The 20,821-nt window shown below is 49.4% G+C and overlaps 1 protein-coding gene and 1 long non-coding RNA gene across 5 annotated transcripts in view; one reads left to right on the plus strand and one right to left on the minus strand.

The window, feature by feature from the left end:
• Positions 1–15,894: 15,894 nt before the first annotated feature.
• Positions 15,895–17,727, minus strand: LOC119086949. Its single transcript, XR_005090362.1, has 2 exons — positions 17,546–17,727; positions 15,895–16,835 (listed from the first exon to the last, which is right to left on the minus strand). It is a non-coding gene; the product is annotated as an uncharacterized LOC119086949 (long non-coding RNA).
• A 55-nt stretch (positions 17,728–17,782) lies between these two features.
• Positions 17,783–20,821, plus strand: part of Hnf1b (HNF1 homeobox B) — a 54,374-nt gene continuing 51,335 nt past the window's right edge. For 2 of the 4 annotated variants that reach the window (XM_028890575.2, XM_037201019.1), the window contains exon 1: positions 17,783–18,434. In XM_028890575.2, the coding sequence (XP_028746408.1) occupies positions 18,091–18,434 (344 nt within the window). In that variant the 5' untranslated portion in view covers positions 17,783–18,090. The remainder of the gene's footprint in view (positions 18,435–20,821) is intronic. The other 2 variants (XM_028890574.2, XM_037201018.1) reach the window with 1 other exon arrangement.

Genomic DNA, 20,821 nt, shown 5'->3' on the forward strand with positions numbered 1-20,821 from the left:
TCTCTGGCCTCCGAAGTCCACCTTGGCCTCACTGCCCTTCCAGCCCGATGCATCTCTGTTCGCTCATGTGAAACGTGAGGGTGACAGGGCAGCGGGTCACCCAGGTCTTCCAAGGACCCTGGGCACAGCACCTGACAGAGGCTCGCAGTGAGCGTTCTGGTTCCTCATGGGTGGTGACCCCAGAGTCATGCATCCTGACTGTGGCTCAGTGTCTCTGCGTGAAGATGGCCTCGAAGGCTGCTCCAGATAACCTCCGAGGATTGTTCATCTGGGACACCCATGCCACTTCTAAAGTACTCCCATCCTGACTCAACATTGTTTGGGGGTGGAGAGGCTGCTGAGTTTCGGTTCTCTCTCTCTCTCTCTCTCTCTCTCTCTCTCTCTCTCTCTCTCGTTCCTCAACTGTGGGAACTTTCACGATGACACGGTCCTGCAGAGGTGACCAGGAAATTCAGGTGGATGAAGGTGAACATGACTGTCCCTTACACGAAGGAGAGAATCCACTGGGGCATTGTTCTCCTTGGACAATCACTGTCTTTCCGTGTGGTTGTGTCCTCCATGACAAAAAAAAAAAAAAAAAAAAAAAAAAAATTTAAAAAAAGAGCGCATGGACAAGTTGTAGATTGGCCTCACTGCCTTCCAGCCATTGCATTCTTCTGTTGTCGCTCATGTGAAACGTGAGGGTGACAGGGCAGCGGTCACCCAGGTCTTCCAAGGACCCTGGGCACAGCACCTGACAGAGGCTCGCAGTGAGCGTTCTGGTTCCTCATGGGTGGTGACCCCAGAGTCATGCATCCTGACTGTGGCTCAGTGTCTCTGCGTGAAGATGGCCTCGAAGGCTGCTCCAGATAACCTCCGAGGATTGTTCATCTGGGACACCCATGCCACTTCTAAAGTACTCCCATCCTGACTCAACATTGTTTGGGGTGGAGAGCTGCTGAGTTTCGGTTCTCTCTCTCTCTCTCTCTCTCTCTCTCTCTCTCTCTCTCTCTCTCGTTCCCTCAACTGTGGGAACTTTCACGATGACACGGTCCTGCAGAGGTGACCAGGAAATTCAGGTGGATGAAAGTGAACATGACTTCCTTACACGAAGGAAAGAATCCACTGGGATTGTTCTCCTTGGACAATCACTGTCTTTCCGTGTGGTTGTGTCCTCCATGACAAAAAAAAAAAAAAAAAAAAAAAAAAAAAAAGAGGAGGACATGTTGGTTCTTATCAGCAGTATTACCCTCGGCCCCAGAGCAGTCTCATCTAACTCTGTAATTAAATGTCTCAAGCACAGCTAGGGAGATGACTTGGTGGGGAAAGGCAACCGCTACCAAGGCTGCCACATAGGAGAAGAGGAAAACTGACCCCTTCAAAATGTCCCCTGATCTCTACAAACACGTGCCACAGTACGTGTGTGCAAACACACACACAAAACAAACAAACAAACAAATAAAATAATGAGACTTGTTAGATGTCTCAGGCAGAAGCTTGAATAAATAACTCTTCTTTGCAAATTACAAAGCTAACCCCAGTCCTCTCTTTGCCCCCAGAATCCCAGGGGATCATCAGAGGGCGTGTGTGGCTGTATCGGGAGGAAGAGGGGGGGGGGTTGCTGGTCTTTCTGTCTCACCATGATTCATTTTCATCTCTTGGAGACTGGGTGCTTCTCACACAAGGAGATGCAATTTGAATAACTAATATTCAGTACACTGAATGGTTGGCCTTTAACAGTCGGTGGTCTCCTGAAACTGAGAGTGAGGTCTGGGAAGGTAGGGACTGCTCTCCAGGAGCGGGGGGTGATGCCTGTGTGGAGGTCCTGGAGGGATCCCAGAGTGCAGGGCGGTTGGGAGTCACCTTCTGAGGCTGCTCGCCCGTGTTTCTCTGGAGAGTGCCTATGGGAGGAGGTGGCTCCGGTGCAGAGCGAGTGGCCTCAGCCTCAGGGGAGTGGCTGTGGGGCTGAGATGGAAACATCTGTTCGCAGACCTGGAAGAGAGGCCAAAACTCAGATACACGCCAAGCCAGAGGAGTTTCATTCAATAATCAGTCAGCACGCATTTGCTGACCCCTACAAAAAGGCGCCACTATTCTAGAGGTGGAGTTACAGCAACTCGGAAGCCACAACACTTGCCCCTTAAAACAGTCCCTGTCAGCCGGGCGTTGGTGGCGCACGCCTTTAATCCCAGCACTCGGGAGGCAGAGCCAGGCGGATCGCTGTGAGTTCGAGGCCAGCCTGGGCTACCAAGTGAGCTCCAGGAAAGGCGCAAAGCTACACAGAGAAACCCTGTCTCGAAAAAAAACCAAAAAAAAAAAAAAAAAAAAAAAAAAAAAAACAGTCCCTGTCTAGGTGGTGCTTAGGTGCTATAGTCAGGGGAACAGACCACAAGCAAGATTAGCTGGTTCAATTCGTATTTTGGCTGGTGATGATAAATTCTTTCAAGATGAAGAATGAAGCATGAAACTAAAACATTGAGTCGATAAGCTGAAATTTTGAAAAGGGTAGGAAGGAAATTCCTCACGGAGGTGATGACAAATTTGTAAGAGTTGAAGAGGGGCCATTTGGGCTACTAGGGATAGTGCCCGAGGTCAGAGAAATGGCAGGGGCAAAGGCCCTGGGGCAGACATGTGTCTGGCGTGTTCCAAGGATAGCAAGGAGGCCGTGAGGCCAGAGTCCACACATCGCACAGGGCTTTTGCTCTGCGTGACTTGGGAAGCCATTAGAATATTTATCAGCCATGCATGATCCAACGTTGATTTAACCCAATCCCTCAGACTCCTGTGCCTTGCAGGTGGAAAGGGAAGAAGAAGGACCGGATGTGGTAACAGATGATTGTGGATATAACTGGCGTGACTGGGAGGATGAGGTGCTGAAGAATAGCCAGACCTTCAGCTTATACCCAAGAAAGAGCCAATAGGATTTGCTGCAGGGGCCCGACAAGATGGTTCAGTGGGTAAAGGTGCTTGCTGCCAAGCCTGATGACCTGAGTTCGCTCCCTGGGATCCATCTGATAGAAGGAGAGAACCAACTCCTGAAAGTTGTTCTCTCATCTCCACAAGTGTGCTGTGGCATGAGCCGCCGCGCCACGCCCCAAAAACACAAAATAAAAAATAAATTTAATTAAAAATTTTGTAAGGGTTCGCTTCAGGCATGAGAATGGACTCCTAGTTGGGGACGATGAGCATCTAGTAAGATGGAATTGTTAATGGGGCCAGCAAAGGCTACATGAGAAACGGGTGTGTGAGGAAAGAAATAGAAGGCTATGGTCAAGCAAGGGGGCAAGAGACACATGTTGATAGGTCTGCCCCACTCAGGATTTCAAAACTGTTACATACAAATACATGCTGGCGGAGGCGGGGTGGAGTAGCTCAGTGGTAGGATCCACTTAGCATGAGAGGCGGCATAGGGAGGCTCGGGTTCCATCCCAGCACAAAAATAAATAAACTAACAACAAAGGAGTCAGCCCCCGCATGCTGCCCACGCAAGGCGGTAAGGGGGCAGGGGTGCAGTGCGGGGAGTTCCTAATTTTTTGACTGAGAACACCTGGCTTCCAGTCTCACATTCTGCTTGCTCGCTCTCACCAAGGGATTTGGGGCATATAATCTCTGGGTTCTGGGCTTCCACCTACTCAACTTCAAACTCTGCAGTTCTGGGCTTTGAAAGATGCAACACCCAGAAGCGGAGGCGCAGCAGACAGACCTCAGATCCCAGGACAGAAGCACAGGCTGGGCTGGAATCTCTTGTTAGCTTCATGGTGTCTGGTAAAAACCTCCTGCCTCACCAGACTGTCGGCTCAAGCGTGGGTCCACCAGACGAGATCATTACATACAGTGCTTATTACACATATAGTGCCTGGTTTGCTATGATATGTTTATTTCATGTATGTGAGCACCTGTACAGGAATTCAGGTGGCCAACAAGCCTGGAGACATAAGTGACAGATTTCTACCTGGCAATGAATATGACATCAATAAGTGATTTATTACACACCCACCTCTGTAGGTTTGTTGTTGTTGTTGTTGTTGTTGTTGTTGTGTTTGTTTGTTAAGACAGGGTTTCTCTGTGTAGTTTTGGTACGCGTCCTGGATCTCGTGCTGTAGACCAGGCTGACCTTGAACTCACAGAGATCCGCCTGGCTCTGCCTCTCGAGTGCTGGGATTAAAGGCAAGCGCCACCGCCTGGCCACTCTGTAGGTTTTGCACACTGAAGTTGCTCAAAGAGGAACACAATGAAAAGTTTAAACAACAAATCAAGCTTTCTTCAGACAAGGGACTCCATCTTGTCCCATTGTTTTAATCTTCCACAGAGAGCCTGTTTTCTTTACCCTGTCTGAGGGGTGCTTAAGGGATAGATAGATGGATAGACTGGATCAAAGAAAGGGGCCTTAGAGGTCATTTTTCTCAACTGCCTTCATTAAAGCCAAGAACACCAGAACTCAGAGAGGGCCATTTGCATGCCCTAGTGACCCAGTGGGTGGGAGGCAATCGAGAGTTAGTATTTAGTGCTCCTGACTCTTGGGGCATGGCTCGCCAGTGTACCCTCACGGGGTTAAGGAATGAATGAGCTGGTTAGCCGGCAATCAAGATTTCTGGGGGTGGGGAAGGGGGGGTGGAGTGGACTTGGACCCTTTGATAGCTCACTGTATCTGACAGGAATCTAAGAGCTTCCTTGTGAGGACAGTCGGATAGAGCAGGGGTCTTGAATGGCCCCCTCGAGCTTCTGGGATTTCTCTGGGGCCTGCAGTGTTTGCACTGGTCTAGACATTTTCCACCAAACCTCCCGGCAAATATTTGAAGGCCCTGATACAATGCCACACAAATAACCATATCTAAAGCTCTCACGTGTAAACAGCCTGAAGTCCTTGGTTAGTCAGCAGGGATCAGAGAGAAAAGACAAACTCAAGCTGACTTCTTCCTCAAAGCAGTCTTTCAAAGAAAAAAAAACAAAAAAAAACAAAAAAAAAAAAACCAAAAACCAAAAACAAACCTCAAAAACATGGTGGATTTTTGTTGTGGCTTAAGTCAGGTGTGTGTGTGTGGTGTGTGTGTGTGTGTGTGTGTGAATACCACTCCCCTCTGAGGCTGATTGATCACAGACATATGCTTCATTTTGTCTGTCCCTTTGTCTGAAGATGCGTCATTGGCATACTTCCACATTTCAGCCCTGTATGAATAAGGCAGCTATGAACCATGGGTGAGCGAATATCTCCTCTATGCTTTATTACATTTGTGATTTTTTAATATTTACATTGAGTTTTACTTATGTGTATGTGTGTGACTCTCTTTGTGGATGTCGTGTGTGTGTGTGTGTGTGTGTGTGTGTGTGTGTGTGTGTGTGTGTGTGTGAAGGCCAGGGTTGTCAAATCCGCTGGAGCTGGATAGATAGCTGTGAGCTCTCTGACATGAATGCTGGGATCCAAACCCTGAAGAACAGAAAGAGCTCTAACCACTTAGCTGTCTCTAGACCCACATTTGTAATTTTTGAAGTTTTTGTTTGTTTGTTTTTGTTGTTGGTTTCTTACATGAGGGCTCACAAGACTAGAGAAGCATTCTGTGGTGAGACAAGAGATCAGTGGTGACGGTGACAGATTGGGAGCTCGGGGCAGGCTTGCTAGATTGCAAGTGTGCAGAGGACAGGGGTCTGCCCCGTGCCCAGCCGCATGCCTGTCTTCCCGTGGGTCCTTCATGAGCAGGCACTGGACTCCGTGGTCTAAAAGGAGGAACTTCACAAGAACACGTAGGCTAGTGACAGAGCTTCCCAGGCGAAACAAAAGGGACACATAGAAGCAGGGCAGTGGTGACAGCAGAGGACGGGCTGGCACCGCATACCCACTGCGTGACCACGGTAAATTCTAGAGCCCCATGGCCTCAGTCTCCCCACTTCCTCAGAGACACTGTCCGCCCGGAGCCTTGCGCATGCCAGACAAGCTCTCTGCCATTAGGCGACATGCCCAGCTGTTGGTTGATGGTATCTGGGACAGTTTCAGTAAATTGCCCCAGCCTAACCTCAACGCACTCTGAAGCCGAGGCAGGCATTGAACTCATGATGATCCTCCTGCCTCAGCCTCCCAAGTAGCTGGGATTATAGGCCTAAGCCACCAGGCCTAGTGACACTGCCTACATCATATGTCACGATATTATTGTAAAATTTCACCTTTTGGTGAATTCAGTCCCCATAGTTCATGAAATCCAAAGTAAGAAAATTTCATCCAATGAGCACCGAGTGTGTTTTCTTGTCATTATTTTATGTAGCAGGTTTTTTTTTTTTTTGCATTATTTTCTTTTCTATTTGTAGAGTCGGTCATTCTGCATCGACGGAACTTCTTTTACTGTTTTTCTAAACAAAGATCTAATTTCAAAGGTCCTAGGAGCCTGGAGCACACGACTCTGTAACTCCAGGGAAGTCTCAGGTCAAGCTCCTGGGAACCTGGTCGCTGCCCCTCTCTCTGCAGACCCGGCAGCTTCTCTGCTCCATTGTGGTCAGCTCCAGGTGCATGGAGAAATTAATGAGGTGTGTGGGACGAGGATGGGAAAGGTCAAGTTCTCCATCGCTGCTGACACAACCGCCAAGACAGGCTATAAGAGAAGAGATGCGGACCAGAAAGCAGTGTCCATTTCATTAACGGGTGGTTCTGAGCATGTGGAAAGAGGCCAAGGTCCAGCCTATAGACTGTGACCCACATTCCTGCACAGATGAGGGCTGGGAGCAAAGGCTGGCCCCTAAAGGGACAGCTGTCTCTAAACAGTGACACCTAGGGGCTCCTCTCCTCTCCTCTCCTCTCCTCTCCTTTTCTCTCCTCTCCTCTCCTCTCCTCTCCTCTCCTCTTCCTCCTCCTCTCCTCTCCTCCTCTCCTCTCCTCTCCCCTTCCTTCCCTCCCCTCCCCTCTCCCCTCCTCCTCTGCTCTCCTCTCCCCTTTCCTCTCTTCATTCTCTCTCCTACTTTCTCCCTCTCTTCCCCTCTCCCTATCTTTCTCCTCTCTTCCTTTCTGTTAATCCTTTCTCTTTCCTCCCTAATCTCCCACTTTTATCTCTTTCTCTGTGTCTTCCTCCCTCTCCCTGCTTCTCTTACCCCATATTGTTAAGCAATTCCACACACACACACTTTTTTTTCCCCTTCAAATCTTACAAGATTCTTGAGAAGCAGCTATCTGATAAGGTCTATCTGGGTTTCTGTTTATCTCAAAGTAAAACAAGGGGACTGGAGAGATGGCTCAGTGGTTAAGAGCACTGGTTGCTCTTTTAGAGGACTCAGGTTCAGTTCTCAGAACGAGCACGGTGGCTCACAACTGTCTGTAACTCCAGTTCCAGGGGATCCGATGTCCTTTTCCGACCTCCTGGGGGGTACCAGGCAGTCAGGTGATACATATACATGCAAACAAACACGCATGCACATAAAATAAAATAAAAATCTTTGAAAGTAAAAGAAAATTTGGCAAAACGTGCTGACACCTGTGTATGAAAAAGCCACAGGGAAGCCCATTGCTTTGTATGCTAACCTGAAAGAAAAGTGAGTATCAATAACACTAAACTTCGCCAATTTTGTGCATGAGAATAGGGACCCCCAAGTTGGAATGTGCAAGATGCTGTCCAGAAGAGACGGGAGGAACTCTTACCTCCTTCATGTTTGACAACGCCTTTATTTTTCTGTTAGTTTTATACATAAAAGCTGGGTGCAGCGGCATGTGACATGGGTTAATTAGTAGCGACACCAGGGAAGGGTGTCCAGATGCTTTCTCCTGTCTGGCTGCACCCACTCTACCAAGAGACCTTCGCCACCTCCTGACTGAGGAAGGGCAGAAGGCCCCTGGATACTCTCCATCTAAGAAGTCCCTGGGTCCCTCTGCCTGAAGATGTACCCTGCCTCCTTGGACAGCCTGGTCAATTTTTAAGTTTTTGTTAGGACTTTGTGTGTGTGTGTGTGTGTGTGTGTGTGTGTGTGTGTGTGTGTGGCATGTATATACACCCGTGTGCTTGTGTGTGTGTAGGGGGGGTCATGCATGTGGGGTTAGAGCTTGGTGTCAGGTGACTTCCTCTAGCACTCTCCGGTTTTGAGACAGAGTATCTCGTTGGCCCTGGAGTTGAGGGATTGGCTAGGCTGGCTGGCCAGGGAGCTCCCCGGTGCTGTGATGACATGCCCACCTTCATATCCAGATTTTTACATGGGTGCTGGGGATCAGAACTCAGGCCCTTAGGCTAGTCCACTTTACTGGCAGAGCCATCGCTACACCCCCATTTTAAAAACGGAAACACTGAGGCCCAGAGAAGTTAAGTAGAGTTCCCATAGGACGTTAGTGAATCTGAAGTCTGAATCCTGATATTTCTGACTCTGGACCAGACATCATTTCCCTGTTCTGTCATCCTGATGTTGTAGGGGGGATCACAGGTCATCGTAAGGCTCGCTTAAGACAATGGAGTGATGGAGGCATGGGACAGTCAGTTCGACAGTTACTGACGTTATAAGGGACTTGTAACCCAGGCTAACCTCAAACTCTCTGTAGCCAAAGCTGGCCCTGAACTCCTGATCTGCCAGCCTCCATCTCCCAGGTACTGGAATTACAGGTGTGTGCTGCCGTGCCCAGCTCCAATGAGGAAACCACAGCCTAGCAGCCAGTGTCAGTCAGTAGGAGCTCTATCACATGTGTGCATGTGGTGTGTGTGTGTGTGTGTGTGTGTGTGTGTGTGTGTGTGTACATGTGTACCCATGGTACATGTGTGTACACATGCCTGTGTGTGTATTTGTGTGTGTTCAGGTGCACTCACCTATGTGTGGAGAACAGAGGCTGATGTGGAGTGTCTTCCTCTATTCTCTACAATAAAGAGTATTTTTAAATTATTTTTGAAATAGAACCTCTCATTGAATGTAGGGCTCACCCATTAGACAAGACAGGCTGCTCAGCCAGCCCCAGTGACTTCCTGTCTCCACCTCCTCAGCATCAGAATTACAGACAACAACTCCAGCTGGAGCTTGGATTCAGGTCCTGATGCTGGCATAGGGAGAGCCTTGCTGACTGAGCAGCCCAGGTCCTGCTCCCCCTAATTTTATTAAGATTTCCTTCTGTTTACCGATTGTGCCAGGTGATTTGCATACAACATGTGCCCTGCTGATTTCTATAGTGTCCATTTTATAGATGAAGAAACCAAGGTTCAGAGTGGCAAGCTTCTCAGCGGCCCGTCTAGGAGGCAGCAAAGACAGGCACCTGCCTCTTGGCTGGTGTGGAAACTGAAGCCAGGAGGAACTGCTTTTGAATCTCAACTCAGTATGAGAAGTTCCCTGTAACTCAAGCTCTCTGAGCATCAGTTAAGAAAACTGCCCGGGCGGTGGTGGCACGCACCTTTAATCCCAGCACTTGAGGAGGCAGAGGCAGGTGATCTCTATGAGTTCGAATCCAGCCTGGTCTAGTGAGTTCCAGGATAGCCAAGGCTACAACAGAGAAACCTTGTCTCAAAAAAAACTCACAAACAAAATTTTTTAATGGGGAGAGAGAGAGAGAGAGAGAGAGAGAGAGAGAGAGAGAGAGAGAGAGAGAGAGAGAGAGAAACACCAGGGGGTGGTGACACACACCTTTAATCCCAGCACTCAGAAGGCAAAGGCAGACAGGTGTCTGAGTTCTGAGTTCGAGGCCAGCCCAACCTACACAGAGAAATCCTGTCTCAATAAAACAAACAAAAAAAAAAGAAAGAAAGAAAGAAAGAAAACAAAACAAAAAAAACTAGAAAAAGGAATAATAATACTGCCCTAAGAATAAATGGATGTCTGATGCACACTGTAAAGCCTGCCTGCTCCTATCTAGCAGTAGAGAAAGATACACACATGTCTGGATCTCTCATTCCAACTCATTACAGCAGGAATTGAATCTAATTTGTCCCAATAATGCCAGACCCCTAACGCTCTGCCCAGCATGTGACTCATGCTTAGGAAATGCTTGCTTCGCTGACTCAGCATCCCCAGAAGCTCTTTACCCCCAGGCCTGGGAGCTGAGTCTGCATCTGGTCACGAGGACACAAAAGGGTACCTTGGTCATCCCTTAGCGCAAGGCTGAGTGGCCACACTTGTTTGCGGGGGACACATCGTGGCCAGAGCCCTCAAAGGGCCCTGTAGGCAGGGTATAGAGGCAGCGCCCACTGCTCAGGACTAAGAACTCCAGGTTAGAAGGAAGGGAAGAGACTTCACGGAGGGAGACATAGGGTAGTGCTGAATGGGTGTGGAGATTCCTGGCTCGTAGAATGGACCCTTTCCTGGCATATTTTTGCAGAAGAAATAAAAAGAGCTATTCTCTTTCTAGAGCATGGCATCAGGAGTGAAATGGGCATTTTTGGGTCTTATTCTGAGAACTTGTTCCTACGCCTAGGCTGTGCCTTATGCTCAACCTGTCATATAGACTGTTGTTAGGGGGAAAAAAATACTTAAGGGGGGTCGCTGATGGTCCTCAGTTCAAATTGTAGGTTCCAGTCCTTAGCCACGTCTGGGTTCTAGGGTCAAATCTTACCCTCTTGGGGCTTCTATTTCCTCCCTATTAAAGTGAGAATGGTACGTCCAACTTTGTAAGTTTATGAGAAGAAAAGGCGTGGGGTGGCATAACAATCCATCTCATTAGCACTTTTTTATTAAATGTTTTATTTTGTGTGTGTGCGTGTGTGCGTGTGTGTGTGTGTGTGTGTGTGTGTGTGTGTGTGTGTGTGTGTGTAATGTGTGTATGTTGGGACATACACGTGCCACAGCCTGAGTGTGGAGGTCACAGGACAACCTGCAGGAAGCAGCTTTCTTCTTTCACTCTGTGGGTCACACTTACGTCGTCAGGCTCTGTGGCAGGTGCCTTTACCCCCTGAGCCATCTCACCAGCCCAGAACTTACTTTATTCGCTATGTGATTCAGCTAATATGCATTTTGATAAACTTTAATATTAAAAACTTTCAAATGAGCCAGGCAGCGGCGGCACACGCCTTTAATCCCAGCACTCAGGAGGCAGAGCCAGGTGGATCTCTGTGAGTTCGAGGCCAGCCTGGTCTACAGAGTGAGATCCAGAACAGGTACCAAAAACTACACAGAGAAACTCTGTCTCGAAAAACAAACAAACAAAAACAACTTTCAAATGAAAACACATACACAAAATCATATCCCATTTGGGTGTGTGAGGGCCATCTGCCTGTGACATCTGTCACCCCACTCACTGATCACCAGGTTTGAGTGGCTGATCTGGCTGGCTAGGCGGCTGTCCCCTTCCTCTCTCACCACTCCATGGGCCTCCCTGCATCCAGGCTGGAAGAGGACAACCTTCCCCTACTAGGGAACAAGTTGTGGGGCAAGGGTATAAGAGTAGGGGCATTCGCCTGCTAGAACCTCCAAGCAGGCTCTCAGAACGTATTTTAATATGAATCTGAGGACACATTCCAAGAAATGTTAATAGAAGTTACAGGGTTGTTTTTTTCTGTACACTTTGGTCTATCTCCTATCATTTACCCATAAACATTCACGCCATACCTACTGTATAGAGCGCCCGCGATATATTCTGTGAACATCCGAGGACTGTCCCCTGTGTCCTGTGCCCACCAGCCACCTCACTTCTCACGGGTGTCGCAGAGGAAGGAAGCAGTGTGGGCTATTGTTCTACAATGAAGGTCCTCAATCTAGGTGTAGTATTTATTAGTTTAATATCACACTAGGCTGCCGGTTTTTAATTTAATCTTTTACGAGCTGCTGGAAACACCCTATTTCTAAAAATGACCCAGCGGAGGATGTGGGTTGTTGAATCAAAAGACAAGGACTATCTGCCCTTAGGAGTTTCCCTGGCTAAGTGATCTCATAGCAGCGGACTTGGGGAATAAATAAAGACTTGGAGCTGGAAGTGATTTCTAGAGAGGCGAGGGCTTGGATTTGGTGATTCCTTCCAATGGCTTCACACACTGGATACTTAGAGTATACATAACTACTGTATGCTGGGTAGTTAGAAAAGAGGGAGAGAATTGGAGGAAGGGAAGGAGAGAGGGAGAGAAGGAGGGAGGGAGGGAAGGCGCTCCTGAGCCACGTGTTATGACTGAGCAAGCACTTGATTTGAGTCCTGCTTGTGCTGACCCATTCAAGATATTTTTCTGAGTTATGTCATTTAACTCTTCCAACAATGTAAGGAGGCATCGATTCCACTGCTGATCAACATTTACACATGCTCACGATATAAAAACTAGAAGAAATGAAGTAACTTGTCCAAAGTCAAACTAGACATTCCCAGAAAGCCCTTGCTCCCCTTGACTCCAAAACTGACTTCCTGATGTCCTGGGTTATGTTTCTTGGGAAAGTCATTTCTTCTTCCAAATAAGACATCTGCTTCTTTCCCCAGGAGGGCACAAAGGACATAAGACCACTTTATTTTTTTCCCTCTGAGACAGGGTTTCTCTGTGTAACAGTCCTAGCTATCCTGGAACTTGCTTTATAGACCAGGCTGGCCTCCTGCCTCTGAGTGCTGGGATTAAAGGCATGTGCCACCATGGCACAGCCCATAAGACCACTTCTAAGGTCACTATGTATCTACAGGTTCTTGCCTGCAGAAATGTTTTAACCAGGGATTGATGGAGTGGCCCATGGACCAAATACATTGTCAGTCAGTTCTTCTTTAATAAAGAAAGTTCCCATGGGACAGCCACAGGTATTCATTTTTGCATTGTATGCCACACAACTGAGTAGCTGTGGAGAGATTTGACTGCCCACAGACCCTAAAATGTTTACTATCTTGCCCGTTATGGAAAAGGATTGTTACTAGTAAGACTTACTAACGTCTAGGGTTTTGTTGGGCTTGGTTCTGTTTTTTAAGACAAGGTCTTGCTGTGTATTTCAGACTGGCCTGGAACTCCTGCTTAGCCTGCTGAGATTAGAGGCATGTGTCACCCCATCTTGCCAGCCTATAGATTTTAATGATAATGAACGATATATGTGGTAACTAGAAAAGATTCTAAATTGGGTGTAGTGGCTCACACCTTTAATCCCAGCAAAGGAGGAGGAGGAGGAGGAGGAGGAGGAGGAAGGAGAAGAAGAAGAAGAAGAAGAAGAAGAAGAAGAAGAAGAAGAAGAAGAAGAAGAAGAAGAAGAAAAGGAAGGAAGGAAGGAAGGAAGGAAGGAAGGAAGGAAGGAAGGAAGGAAGGAAGGAAGGAAGAATATTCTAGAAGACCACATACCAACTGTAAACAATTGGTGGGTAAGTTAATGACCACCACTATTTACATTTTATACATTGGATTTTTTTTTTTGTTTTTTTGTTTTGTTTTGTTTTTCAAGACAGAGTTTCTCTGTGTAGCTTTGTGCCTTTCCTGGAACTCACTCTGTAGACCAGGCTGGCCTCGAACTCGCAGAGATCTGCCTGCCTCTGCCTCCCGAGTGCTGGGATTAAAGGCGTGCGCCATCGCCGCCCGGCTCTTTTTTTTTTTTTTTTTTTTTTTTTTTGGTTTTTGTGGAATTGTTTTTATGTTGTTGTTTGAGACAGGGAATCATATAGCTCAGGCAACCCTTGAACTCTCCCAAACTGGCCTTGAACTCCTGATGCTCCTGCTTCTGCCTCTGAAGTGCCACCACACACAACTTTGGAATAGATTTTATTTTTCTAATTAAGTTATAACTTATGTCCAGGAATGTGCACAAATACACAGAGTAATGTGCACAGGTCCTAGAGATGCACCCCGAGTCCATCACAACATAGGACCACCTTTAATGGCAGCATGAGGGAAACAGAGTCAGGTGGATCCGTAGGAGTTCAAGGCCAGCCTGGCCTTTACAGTGAGTTCCAGGCCAAAAACAGAGATGTAGACTCTTCGGGGGCTCAAGAGATGCCTCAGCAGTTAAAAGCACTTGTTGCTCTTGCAGGAGACCCAGCTTGACTCTGAACACACTTACGGTGACTCACAACTGTTTGTTAACTCCTGGATCCGCTGCCCACTTCTGGCTCTATAGGTACCAAGGACACACATGGTGCACAGACATACATGCCATTAAAACACTTTTACACATAAAATAAAATAAAAATAAGCCTTTTTTTTAAATTGGGAACTGGAGAGATGGTTTAGTTTTTAAGAGCACCCGCTGCTCTCGCAGAGGACCTGGATTCAGTTCTGGCACCCACATGGGAGTTCACAACCACCTGTAACTTCAGCTCCGATAACAGATGCCCTCTTCTGGCCTCCTTAGACTCTGCATGCACATGGTGCACAGACATTCAGGCACACCCATACACATTAAAAATAAATAAACACGGAGAGATGGCTCAGTGGTTAAAAGCACTGGCTGTTCTTCCAGAGGACCCAGGTTCCCGGCTCTATTCCCAGCAGTCACAGGACAGCTCACATTCATTTGTAACTCCAGATCCAGGGGATTGATGCCTGTTCTGGCCTCCATGGGTACCAGGCACACATATGGTACACAGACATACATGCAAGCAAAAACAATCATAGACATAAAATAATAAGTTAATAAAAATGAATTATCATTTAAAATAATAAGCAAACATAAAACAAACAAACATAAAGCCTCCCTATTACACCAGTAACCTACACCACTATGGGTTTGCTTTCCTAGTTAATAGAATACAAATGGACCGTATAGCACATATCTGTCTGTGCCTAAGAATGTTATTATTTTTAGTCCACAATTTCATTGCTGATGGCCTGGAAAATTTGACAATTGGCCACAATCATTCTTCATGGTACCTTCAGAGGTGCCCTCGTTTATTCTCTCCACAGATATCTTACTGAGCAACTGTGAATCTCAGCAGCTCTCCAGACTATGGTGAGGAAGAGGCCAGAAGGCCCTGTCCCTCTGCAGCTAATTCTCTGTGATGCAGCTTCTCATGGGCCACTGAAAAATCCCATGTCTCCCACTATACAGAGGACTGGCCTCGGATCTTTGACCACCTGCCTAAAGATCTGGAAGTGGACGTCTCAGGAACGTAAGGCCTCTAAGGAAATCTCATATCATAGGACTCACAAATAAATCCCAATGCTGCATCTTCATCACGATGTACTCACAGTCTGTGACTCCAAAGCCTGTCCTCCATCCCTATGGAGATCCTCCACCTCCCTCCTGTAGGACCCCACCCCCTACCCTCGCTTCACCTTGTCATCTCTGAAAGCAACGAAGGCTAGAGAGCCTTCTCCTTCTCTCTCTTAGGGAGAAGTTTTACTGTAGAGCAAAACTTTCATGAGATGGCTTATTTAGTCATGCGGTTCTACTTATATTTTTCTTTTTAAATTTCCACGACAGGGCTGGAGAGGTGGCTCAGTGGTTAAGGGCACTTGTTACCCTTACAGAGGATCTGGGTTCAACATGTCAGCTCAGAACTGTCTGTAATTCCAGTTCCAGGGGATCCAACACATCAGACCCATACATGGTGCACATACACACATACATGCAAGCAAAACACTCCTTCACATAAAAATAAAATAATCAATACATGTTCATGGCTATAAAATCTGCTCACACATCTGTAATTGCAAATACTTGATATTCACCTCTATTGATTGCCTGGAGTAGTAAGTAAACTGTAGTTCTGGGTAGGATAATTTCAGGGTATGAATAGCCAGGTTACCTAAGAGACCTACCTGCACACACGGGAACTGTTCCCTGCACTCTAGGTATAGCTTTCTGCATATTCACATGGGTAGCTAGTGTGTGTGTGTGTGTGTGTGTGTGTGTGTGTGTGTGTGTGTGTGTGTGTGTGAGGCAGGGTGGTGGTAAGAACGTGTTAACCCCTGATTTTTGAGGGAGGGAGGTTTGGGAGTCTGGTGGCACACACCACCTAGAACTGCAAATCAAAGCTGTGTTGATTAGTGGACAGTGATGGCGATGGTGGCCTTTTTAATGGGTTTTCCTGGCTTAAGACAGAAACTGACGCCCATTATACTTATGATATCGAGAAAACGACAGGGGAAACAAGGCTTTCAGTCAGAGAGACATTTACTCTGAACACTTCATTATTCTGCCCGAGTGGAGCTGGAAGGCAGAGCGAGTTATACTGGGCAGAATCACAAGAGGCAAGGATCTGTCACATGTCACAACAAATGAGAAAGCAAGAAGGTGAAATGAATACCCCCCCCCTTCTGTGAACTTATAACCCCTTTCTCAGATAAACAGTGATAGGTGTTTATCCTTGGGTGGGATCCCATGCATGCACCCACCCCTTCCTTCTCCCAGACTCTGAGCACAGGTGATCCGGTACCGGCCGCGGCTCTGCCTTTCACAGAAACTTCACCCTTGCAGCCTGACTCAGAATCACCAGGAGTCCGCTCACCAGGAGGTCTGACCCTGTGCGTAGCAGATGAGGGCTGCGGGCCTCCCTTGTGACTATTCATCTGTACCTCTGACCCAACCGCGATTTCCTCCTAATCTGTTGTGTTTGAAAGTGCAAGCAGTTAAGAGAATGTGCTTAGAAGTTCCTTTGCTCTCCTGATTTTTTTTTTTTTTTTTTGTCCTTCTTTGTCCAGTTCTTTCAAACTCACTGTCCCTGGTTCTGAGAAACCTAAGCTTCCACGGGGCTAGATTTTACCACTGGGAACTGGCCTCCCATCTTCACGGACGGAAAAGAACACAAGTGTTAGCCAGCTTTGCACAGGTGGTCCTCCTCAATGTTTACACCTTCCCTGCATCCTGGCTATTAAGGAGTATATTTCACAAATGAGGGAACCGAGGTTCAAAATGGCCTCTGCCCCGGGAGCTACCACTGTGTGTGGATCTGAGCAGTCTCTTCCCCAACGGGCCAGGTCCCAGCCTGGAGGTCTGGGTGCGGCCTGCGCCTCCTTCCTTCCTCCCCGGGTCCCGGGGGAGATGTGGCAGAAACTCCTGCCGTGCCGAAAGGCTCATGGCTTCCTTCCGGGCCAGACCTGGGTGAGGAAAAAAAAAAAGTTTCTTCAATGGCTTTGGGGGTGCCTGCTTTAGGTGGCACGCAAGACCACCGCCACAGTTAACTTGAGTTTACTAGAGCGCGTCTCTAACTCCCCGGCACCGATGCTACCGCAGACGTTCTAGATCTAAGAACCAGAAAAAGTGGGTAACCTGGAGCAGCAACAGCCGCTCCAGCCACAGGCCAAGCTAAGCCTTCAGCAGGGTCCCTGCAGCCCTAGTTTGGCCTGCAAAGCCCAGGCGCATTTATGTTCCCGGTTTAGTCTGGAGAGAGCGCCCCAGGTGTCCTGCTCCCCTCTGGCTTGGAGGGGCTAGTGCCGCCCTGAAGCAGCGAAGCTCCACTTTCGCTACTGCCTCCGGGCGCCTCCTTTCAAGGGTCCTAAACGCCTCTAGCACCCTAACTACGCGGTCTGCAAATCCAAGCTACCCGCGGCCTGGCTGAGAAGGGCCTGGAGAGCAGTAACCGAGGTAAAAATGAACAGAGTCACTCCAATTCGTTCTAACCGTGCCTAGAGCTACTGTCTTCTTCCTGGCGCTCATTCCCAAAGGATCGGACTCTCCACCCCCCTGCTGCATTTCCAGGTTTGCTACCTGCGGACACCTTGGAGACTCTCTGCTCTCCTCATCCTCCCCCTCGCCCCCCCCCAACTTCCCTCTTCCCCGGCACCCCATCTTTCTCCAGCTCTCTCACCTGAACCCCCGAAGCGCAGTTTCTTCTTTCTGGACTAAAGTTGAACCGGCCGCCAGTGGAAAAGCCCACCCCCACCCCCACCCAGCCTAGGCTGCAAGCCACTTGCTTAACAAGTCCAAAGGTCAGCTAAAGTTTGGCTGATAAACAGACTCGGTAGAGAAGATTTGGAGCCCCCCCAAGGGTGAGTACAATGGGCTCTGGCAAGTCCCGATCCCGGCCCGAGTCTCCGGCTCCGTTGGACTGTCCCTTCGGCTCTCCCACTCTTTCGGTTTTCCCCCCTCCCCACCACCATTTGCATCTTGCCGAAAGCCGAGCCCTTCCCACTCATTTGCATATCTTATATGGCCTAATGGTGGCGATCATGGCAAGTTAGAAGTTTTCTGACTCCTCTCGGAGGAGACTCCGGGACCCGGGGGAGTAACAGGTGTCTGGAGTCTAAAGGGTGGAGGGGTTCCAGGACTTGGGGTTCTCTTGTAAAACTCCCCTCCACCCTCCTCTCTCACACCTACCCATCCCCTCACCCCCTTCTTTTTCGTACTTGGAAAATGGTGTCCAAGCTCACTTCGCTCCAGCAAGAACTCCTGAGCGCCCTGCTGAGCTCTGGAGTCACCAAGGAAGTGCTGATCCAGGCCTTAGAGGAGTTACTGCCGTCCCCGAACTTTGGGGTGAAACTGGAGACGCTGCCCCTGTCCCCAGGGAGCGGGACGGATCTCGACACCAAGCCGGTTTTCCATACTCTCACCAATGGCCACGCCAAGGGTCGCTTGTCTGGGGACGAGGGTTCGGAGGACGGAGACGACTATGACACCCCTCCCATCCTCAAGGAGCTACAGGCACTCAACACCGAAGAGGCCGCGGAGCAGCGGGCCGAGGTGGACCGGATGCTCAGGTAGGCTACAAAAAGGTGCTGGATACTCCCTGGACCACCCCCAACCCCGCAGGTTCCTGGAGTCAGTCCCTGGCCCCGCGCTGGATGATTGTGGTGCAGACTGTTTTCCCGCAAGCCCCTTTCCTAAGGGAAAAATGCCCCCGGGGCGCTCCGCTTCCCTGTTAACAATTGAACCAGTCCCTCAACCGGGTAACCTGGAAACCGAGGCTTCATCTGCCTCCACCTAGGCAGGCGCCCTGGACTCAAGGACCTTGTTGTGATACCCAGGCGCGAGAACTGAGGGTGCGGATCCTTAGATCACAGGGGTGCAGGTGGATGCAGGGAAACAACTGATTCTCCTAGGACCTCAGACTTGCTCCCTCAACCACTTCCAAAACCTCAAACCACGCCATTTCTTCCAGAGGCCTGCAGCTCTTTGCAGAGAGGGTCTGGCAGCAATGGTGGCTGAGGCCTGGGAGACAAGTTCTTTGGGTCCTGGTTTCTGATTTGTAAAGCGGAAAGTTTGCTGTAGGGTCACGATGGACCCGTGCCGGGCAAAAGAAACCAGGAATGAAAGGAAGAGAGACTAGGTGGAGTACGTGCTTCTAAGACACCCCTGCCCCACTTTGTAGAGCACCTGGTCCCAATGTGGAAAGGTGGGCGTGTACGCATCTCACTAGAGACACCCCGACGATCCTGGGGGAACCCGGGGACGGGCCGGCGGTCTATCCGGTGGCTGGGATCACTTGCGGGTCCTCTCTCCCTGGCCTACACTTTGACAGCTAGTTACTAATTATCCAAGGAGCCAAGTGATTCTCTTAAACCACACGTCGCTCCGGAGCCACTTGGCTTCTGGAAGGAGCCCCTCGCGCGTGGCCTCTGACTCTCAAGCCCTGCGGCTTCAAAGTTTCAGAGTCCGGAGTGAATGCCGGGCCTCCCCACCTCGGCTCCCTCTCCCGCAGCGCAGGGTTGAGGTGGGATATGACCTTGCATTTGAATTTGCGCTTTGAGGACCCGGCTGCTTGCCCTCTAGCCAAGGCAATCTGGAGGATTTTGTTTTGTTTTATTTTTTTAATTCCCTGATTTTATTTATTTGTTTTGCTTTAATTCACAAGCTTGGGTTTCTTCCCTTGCTGTTTGTCCATGTGGCGGTGATTTCTCTCCAGTCGGGTTTAGGGGCCTAGGTGGTATCAGGTGTAGACGGTACAGACTAGGGAACCACCGAGCCCCTCCGAGCATCTGGGGCGGTAGGGTGGCCGGGAGGTTGTCCTGAGCCTGGCTCAGCTACCCAAGTATCCCATCCTCACCCCCCTGGGGCCTAGGCCCTTACTCCCGACTGCCCTGGGCCACGCCGTCTAGTTTGCCTCGGAGCCGACCTAGGGAAGCCTTGGAGGCCTAGTGCGCCTCTCTAGTGTGGTCCCCACGCTATGATGGACAGAGGAGGTGTAACATAAACTGCAGCACGTGGAGTTGGGGTGTTATTAATTTATTCCTATAAATCATCAACAGAAAGTACACAAAGAGCGTGATTAGGTTGAAAAGAGAGGCGGGTTATTCATTGGTGAAGTTGTAAACTCGGCTTAGAAAGGAAAGGAAATCAAAACGCAGGAGGGGGTGCTCGCGGGGCGCTGGCACGGCACACGCACTGCGCCGCAGGGCGCGCCCCCCAGGTCCCTCTGCCGCTCCGGGAAGCCAATACCCGCAGGGCCCCGCAGGCACAGAGTCTGTCTGACAGGGTCGGAGGTCTTAGGGCCTGGGTCTTCTTCGCTCCCCTGAGCTGGTGGGGAGGAAAAGGAGGGGAGTCCAGACTCTAGCAGGGGTGAGGACCCAGGACACACCCTGAGGTTTTTGTCCATTTCACAAGCTGGTGCCGCCTTCCCTCCCCTGGGCCTCCTGGAGCTTCCGACTTTATTAAAGTAATTTTTCAAGAAATTGCTAGCGGCTCCCAGGTCACTGCACAGCCGGTTGCAGAGTACCAGGCGCTCTCTTTTGCCCACTCCCCCCCCCCATCCTTCTTGTTCCCCTGTAAGTCAGAAAGAAAAGAAAGGTGTGTGGGGGAGGAAGTCACTGGGTGGTGCGCCTGGACGCCTTCACCCTGGCTGGACGAGCTTAGCCAGAGAGAAAGGTTGCAAACTGCAGAGTCCCCGGCTGCTGGCCCAGAAGCTAGTGCGCTTAGGAGAGCCAGCCGCCACCTAGAAAGTAGGAACCGAGGCCCCTGGGCCCCACGAGGTCCCTGGCCCGCGCGGCTGGGGCCCAGGGCTTCTCTGCTCCGGGACAGCAAAGTCATTGTTGAGGAAGGAGACGGCCAGGAGGACAATGTGGCCACCTCGGCTGGCATTTGACACCTGCGCTGGCTCTAAGAAAGCCAACCTCAACTCGCGATCCCGAGTTTATCCTGGTGAGGAAAC

Source organism: Peromyscus leucopus, chromosome 8b, assembly GCF_004664715.2.
Source record: "Peromyscus leucopus breed LL Stock chromosome 8b, UCI_PerLeu_2.1, whole genome shotgun sequence".
Classification (NCBI taxonomy): Eukaryota; Metazoa; Chordata; class Mammalia; order Rodentia; family Cricetidae; genus Peromyscus; species Peromyscus leucopus.